Raw genomic sequence first — 7,054 nt, forward strand, 5'->3', positions numbered from 1 at the left:
ATAAAAATTTAAAAAAAAGAGAGAGAAAAGAAAAGAAAAAGTACCTGCATTTGTTGTTCTAATACATTAATTTTGTGTTGTTGCTGGATGAGCTGCTGCTGTTGTTTTGCAATCTGCATTTTAATAGAAATAAATACACTATAAAATTCCTAGCTATCAAAAGATGTACAAATAATGCAATGCAATGCAATAATGCAATACACAAAGATACTGGCAATGTATGAGAAGCTCAATCTGAGGAACATCAATTATTTATCAATATCTAACTTTCTTTTTACTAAATGTTTTTCTTACTTGCTCTTGTTGCTGCCTTGCAAGCTCCATCTGCTGCTGCTGCTTTTCTAACAGCATGGCGGCAACGTTCTTATGTTCGCAATGTGCGTACAACAACTGGTCTCTTAGTGTTGCCAGTTGGCGAATCATGAGCAACAACTGCAGCTCCTTTTCGGCCAAACTCTCCTGGGTGCCTGCAAATTAAAACAGTCATAGAAAATTATTTGTTGCCTAACTATGATACTACACAGCATACAAAATACCTTTGTTCAGCTTAACAAAAATGGATGCAAAAACTGATGCAGCAGTTGGCTATAGATGGGTATACTGGACATGGTATTAGGACATGGAACTATGTAAACAATTCTGTAAATAGTACATAAGCACAATGGTGAGACAAAAGAGCGACCATTTAATCTCAGGATATATGGTAATAATGCAGTCATCTGAACAATTAAGTATGCCCTATGGAAATTGTTGACTTTTTCCTCCTATTTCAACAAATAGATCTTTAATCACCTTAGTACCAACACTCTGTAAACGTCTGGGAACTGAGGAGACCAGTTGCTGGAGTTTTGGGAGAGGAATGTTGTCCCATTCTTGTCTGATATAGGATTCTAAGGCTGGGCACACACATTACAAGACTTTTGTCTTGCGATGGTTGTAAGGTAATTAAAAAAAAAAAACGTACCATCTGCCTATCTTGGACAGGCAGATCGTACTTGCGATGATCGCAAGCCCGCCCCGCTGAGGGGCGGGCTTCCGATGACCGCAATGCTGAACGGGCAGTGTGCGCTTGCGCACACCGGCCCGTCCGGCCTTTCTCTTCCGAACATACTGCACACCCGCCGAAAATCGTACGATTCTTACAGTAGCAGAGGTCGCACGGCTCCCACACACCTTACGATAATCGTACAATCGCGGGATTTCCTGCGATTATCGTAAGGTGTGTGGCCACCTTAACTGCTCAACAGTCCTGGGTCTTCTTTGTCGTATTTTTCGTTTTAAGATGTGCCAAATATTTTCAATTGGCGAAAAGCCAGTTAAAGTCCATTTTCACCTTTGTAAGTGATTAGCATTTGTTGTGATAATGTAGAGGTGCAGTGATTATATACTGTATATGTGTGCATATTTTTATGATTCACATATGATTCACATTGCATTATTTTTTTTATGACCTGGATCCTACAAATTCTAAATTTTCTCCACCGGAAACTCAGTTTGACACTGGGGTCAAATTGTAAAGGAGGCTGTAACCAGCTGTCCCCTCCTTTTGATTCTTTGTAATATGATCACTAAACACCAGCTCTGCCTTTGCACACAATACACCTATAAATACTAAGGCCTGGTTCACACCTAGGCATTTTTGAGCAGTTGGAAAATCACTTATCAAATGTAAGTTTCTGTGTTCATACACAGCAACTGCATATTCCTGCTTCATGTACACTCATGTACATTGCTGGCTTTATTTTTAGAAAATACTTCCGCAAAAGGTGGAAATGGGCTTTAGGCACCCGGAAACGCCTACTACGAAGCCATGCTGTCGTCATAGATGCAGTTTAGCATTGTTCTGCTGAAATATAAAAAGGCCTTCCCTGAAACAGACATCGTCTGGATGGGAGCATATGCTGTTCTAAAACCTGGATATATCTTTCAGCATTGATGGTGCCTTTCCAGATGTGCAAACTCTATATGCACTAATGCATCCCCATACCAACAGAGAAGCAGGCTTTTGATCTGAGCGCTGATAACCAGCCAGAAGGTGCCCTCTCCCAACTTTTTTGAGACATGTTGCTGACATCAATTACAAAATTACCTTATTTTTTTCTATTTTCTATTGTGAATAAAACATGGGTTTGAGATTTGCAAATCATTACATTCTGTTTTTATGTGGATTTTACTGTGTCCCAACTTTTTTTGGAATTGGGGTTGTAAGCTACTGCTGTGGCACTGTCCAACTGGATCTGAATTACATAGTTAGGCACAGAACCCAAACAAGAACATGTATAAAAAGGCAAGGCCAAAGGGAGTGATATTCGCTTACTGCAAAACAAAGAAAGCGTTGATGACCTGGAAATATAGGAATGTGTAAATATGCATGCAAAAATTTTGAGGACTAATAAAGGTGTTGAATGCCTTTAAATCCAGGATGGGATGGAGGTCTCCTTTAGAACTGTAAAAAGGTTTAGGTAAAAACTATGAAACCTTTCCATTAAAAAAAAAAAACAGAAACATTAACTCCCAATAATCCTTGAATGCCTGAAAAAAGGTCGGTAACAATAACTCCCTGGTCCAATAATCCTTGAATGGCTGAAAAAAAGGTTGGTCCAACATTACTGAGACATGGGAATATGTGATGAAAAAAAACAAACAAAATCGAGGTGGAGGATGAAGATGAAATTCTATCTTGTAATGTGTGCAGATCACCTCTCGCACCCAAGCATTGGATATGCAAGATTCACAGATCTCTGCTAAAGTAATCAGATGTCCCTCCACCTGAGATAGAACTGGTGGGCCTTTATGATAAAGTGGATTTTTTGTTTTAACATTTTATTGAGGAACAAAAGGGAAATTACAATGCTAAGCAGTAACCAATATTCAACATATAATGAGAAAAATCGCAACAAAGATGACATACAAAAAACTTAATTGGGAGAGGGACACATAAGAAAAACCCAATGCAATGATGAATAAAAAAAAAGAAAATATAAGAAAAGACTGCAAGGGGTGCTGCGGGAGTAAGTCAACACCTTAGGATCTCAAACCAACACAAGCAAATAGAGAAATACAGACTATATGAAGATACTCACAACCAAATTGGAGGATCATAAGATAACATTCTAATGGTATGGCTAGAAGTTAAAGCGAAACATTGAAAGGGGTGTGTGTGCAGGACGTAAGCACACAGTGCCATCGAAAGACATCAGTGCTAGGGAGGGGCATGTGGGCCTGTGTCAAAGAGGAGGCTGTTCGGACACAATTGAAACGGCGGAATTAAGACCATTATGCTACATGCAGCTGTGACACAGTATCCAAAGCTTTTGCACACTAGCTGCTACTTGACATGAGTCAAAGCAGCATAGAAACAATACACTGCTCAGTTGTAAAAAAAAAAAAAAACATTGTCCAGCAATATAAAAGGAGGCACACAGTACATAAGACTGCAGTCTACTCATGGCATGGCCCTGGTGCTAACATTTGAAAGGAATACCCAGACAGTACTGGCCTGACCTTAAATGTTAAGTCATGGTAGCTGGAATATAAGCAGACATTACCACTAGAAACACAGGACTATCAGAGGGGGAAACACCAGCATGGAAACTGGGAAAAAAACTATCAGGTCTATTCACTAAAGGGTGAAGAGTTTGGAGAAGACAGGAGAAGTGAACATTCTAGGACAAAATAGCCGATTTGGAAAAATTCTCCAATTCAGCTATGTTGTCCTAGATTGTTCACTTCTCCTGCCTGCTCCAAACTCTTCTCCCTTTAGTGAATAGACCTATATGACTGTTAAGGTGCCCATACACCTTACAAATATCGGCCGATTTTCGTATGCAATCGCGTTTTCGTCCGATATTCATAAGGTTGATGGGCAGTGTACAACTGCAAATAATTTACAATCGATCGACTTTTGACTAACCAGTAGGTTAGAAAACCTTGGTCGATCATACGATTTTCACAAGGTTGGTGGCGTTTCCGTACGTCAAAATTTGTACGATTTACACTGCTCATGTGCAAACAAAAAATACGTGCGGTCGATTACCGCAATTCGTCCAGGTGCTTTTTTAAAAATTACTGCTGATTGAACCTCGCGATAATCGGGGCAGGATGGGGCCGTCATATGAAAATCGTACGATGGTTAAATTTTCGTCCGATGATCGCAAGGTGGATGGGCAGCTTTGGACTGGAGAAACTTCCAGCACTTAATATATCAGACGTGAATCCACCTGTGCATGTTGGCTGACTGGAGATACTTTCAGGATTTCAATTATCTGACATGAATCTAGCAGCAGCAGTCGTCAGTAGTAATCTACCAAATTCAAGCAAAAATTCTAGTAGAAAGGAAGTAGACATCAATTCTCCAGAGGACAATAAGCGTAATTGGCAAGGTGTAAAGTGGAAGGGGTTATAGCCTTAAAGTAACAGGCCTTCAGTTTTATTGCCTAATGTCCTAGTGTTTTTCCAGAAAGCAGCAATATAACCCTACATTGCTTAATTGAAAGCTAGCTGTGTCCCTCAATGGACGATAGAGAAAAATGATTTTGGCCTACACCAACTATTCTATATTGTTATTATAAGCATGCCCACTACAAAACTGATATTCATACTGTATATTAATGTCAGTGAATTAGCACAAAAAAAAAGAAGAGCTTCTTAAGTATATGTAGGGCTTACTCTATTAATGTGTAACACAATGTAGGTTCCTGAACTAAGCAGTATGTATTTATTTTATTTTCTATGTGCATTCGGAAAATTGCAACCCTTCACTCCCGTCTGCAAAAATGATGTGCTTCCTATCCTATTATCTATTTATCTATAGAAGAACATGTGTATTTTAAGATTTAGAATATACCTCAGCTAAGAATGTTTAAGCAGAATCTTACCATCTCGCACTGTTCTGCTGACTTGCAGACACTTGTGGTGCTCATCTGACACAGATGTATTAATTTGAAGTTCTGCCAGGTAAGCTTCCTATTAAGAAAAAAAAGGTATACATAAGCCAGGATATCTTCCTACTTTTGATTAAAGCAACATAGCACTGGCAAGCTTTTAAAAAATATAGACGTTACATACTGTACACGCTACAAAAGTATAAGTAAATGAGCATCAAACACAGGTTTCAGGAGTGCTGGCAGTCTGTATACTAAGGCCTCATTCACACACAACGCAAGAGCAAAATTGTATATTGCGCATATACGCGCACATGCGCGTATGTACGTGCGTATATGCGCGTATGTACGTGCGTATAGTCCATAATAGAAGTCACCGGCACTCGATATGTGCAAACAGTCAACGTTTCGGGGGCCATGCAGGGTCCCTTCTTAGGGACCCTGCGTGGCCTCGAAACGTTGACTGTTTGACACATGTGACGATTGAATAAAAAGTGCTTTACTTCTTGCACATATCATCGAGTGCTGGTGACTTCTATTATGGACTGTATCTGACACGGCGCCATCCGTGTTGTCACTTCAAGCACCAACCCTTTACTCAAGGTCTGTAGGCTGTATGGAGTGCAGGTGATTTATGCGTGAACTATATGCAATCCCAGAATGCATCATTCGCAATAGAAATTTTAATGAACTGTACGTGTACGTATCTCGGTTCCATTCTGTTTTTGCGCATGGAGCCATTTGTTTGCATATGCTGCATATGGTACAATACGAGCATATACGCGCGGCAGTGTGAATGAGGCCTAATGGATGTTGGACCACAGTCACCCAGCTGAGCACTAATGTTATCTCAACCCTGTATCTGCGACTTTTAAAGGAAATTGAAAAATAAAAAGACATACTGGGCGGATCACCGGGTAAAAATAATGGAAAATAAATCCTGATAAAAGAAAACTGCAGCCACTGCATCTAAGCACTGTGAATTATATTACGTGTGCTTTTGGGTGTCAGTATTTTGTATTCCGTGTGTTTCATTTTGCACCAAACTATCTCACCTGATGAGTAAAGTCCTGTTTTATGAGGCCTGAATCGCTGGTATGTTGCATGGTGTCATCCTCACCATCTTCCTCCATTTTAGGGCAGTTCCTTGTTGGAGAAACTGGCATCTTTGTAGGCATACTGTAACACAAGAAGTAAATACATTTAGAAGATATTAGTAAAATAGCCTTTAACTAATTAACTGTCAACAACCTTATGTTCACTTTTTTGCTTTACATTTGCTGGATCTTGTCAAATCTATTGCATAACTGCAGCACAGTTCAGTGTACAGTTTCGGCACGGGAGTTAAATCAAGATGGCCGAAGATTCTGAATACAGAAGAAGACCGGGTGAAGATGTCAGCACTGGAAAGGGAGCAATTGTAGGTGAATTTAGTTACTCTTTAAAGTGAAGGACAGTAAAACATATTCTCTCCACTGCTAAAGCCAGGTGCACATGTATTGAATTTAGGCCAGGTCCTGAACCGTCCGAAATTTGAAGACTGGGTGCCACCCATCTAGCTGGCATTCCTTAATCAGCTGATCGAAGGAGTTGGTTAGAAAAGCGTCCAGCAGGGGATTCTTCGATCAACACTTGTAAGCCTGGATGGAGGAATCTGTTATATTTTCTTCGTTCAGCCCGCAGGATGAACAAAGAAAATATATGTGTATACCCGGCTTTATTGCTGCCGCAGGACACTGCGGCTGTCCCAAATCAACTTTAACACTGAGAGCTGACCGATCATGTATCAGATAATCACTCAGCTCTTGGTCTCTTCTCTCTGTGGAAACCAGTAACTGTCAGTCACTTTTTACTGCAGAATCCAGTGACAAAGAGATAAGTCTCACCAAAGGATTTCGCAGGAGTACTATACTATACTGTGTCAAGCAAAGATAGTTATGGGCCATACTGACAAGGGTAAAGTGAAGTATGGAACATCAACAGCATTCTTTTATACCCACCCCACCGTCTTCAGCAACATCCTTCCCACTGCAGGTTTCTTTTCTGCAGCTGTTGGAGGGAAAGAAAAAAAAAAGTCCCCAAACCACCCCCATGCCCAAGGTCTTAATGCCAGCTTGGCAAAACTGCTCCTCATGTACAAATATCTGCCTGTGTATTGCAAGCTCTTTTTC

The 7,054-nt window shown here is 40.3% G+C and overlaps 1 protein-coding gene across 1 annotated transcript in view; it reads right to left on the reverse strand.

Moving 5' to 3' along the window:
* The window catches only part of SOX13 (SRY-box 13), a 41,164-nt gene that overhangs the window by 27,172 nt on the left and 6,938 nt on the right, over positions 1-7,054 (reverse strand). The window contains exons 2-5 of the mRNA XM_018576776.1: positions 5,939-6,066; positions 4,878-4,965; positions 295-467; positions 45-113 (exon numbers count right to left, since the gene is read on the reverse strand). Of these exons, the coding sequence (XP_018432278.1) occupies positions 45-113; positions 295-467; positions 4,878-4,965; positions 5,939-6,061 (453 nt within the window). The 5' untranslated portion in view covers positions 6,062-6,066. The remainder of the gene's footprint in view (positions 1-44; positions 114-294; positions 468-4,877; positions 4,966-5,938; positions 6,067-7,054) is intronic.

Source organism: Nanorana parkeri, unplaced genomic scaffold (genome assembly GCF_000935625.1).
Source record: "Nanorana parkeri isolate BGI_ZX_2015 unplaced genomic scaffold, ASM93562v1 scaffold77, whole genome shotgun sequence".
NCBI lineage: Eukaryota > Metazoa > Chordata > Amphibia > Anura > Dicroglossidae > Nanorana > Nanorana parkeri.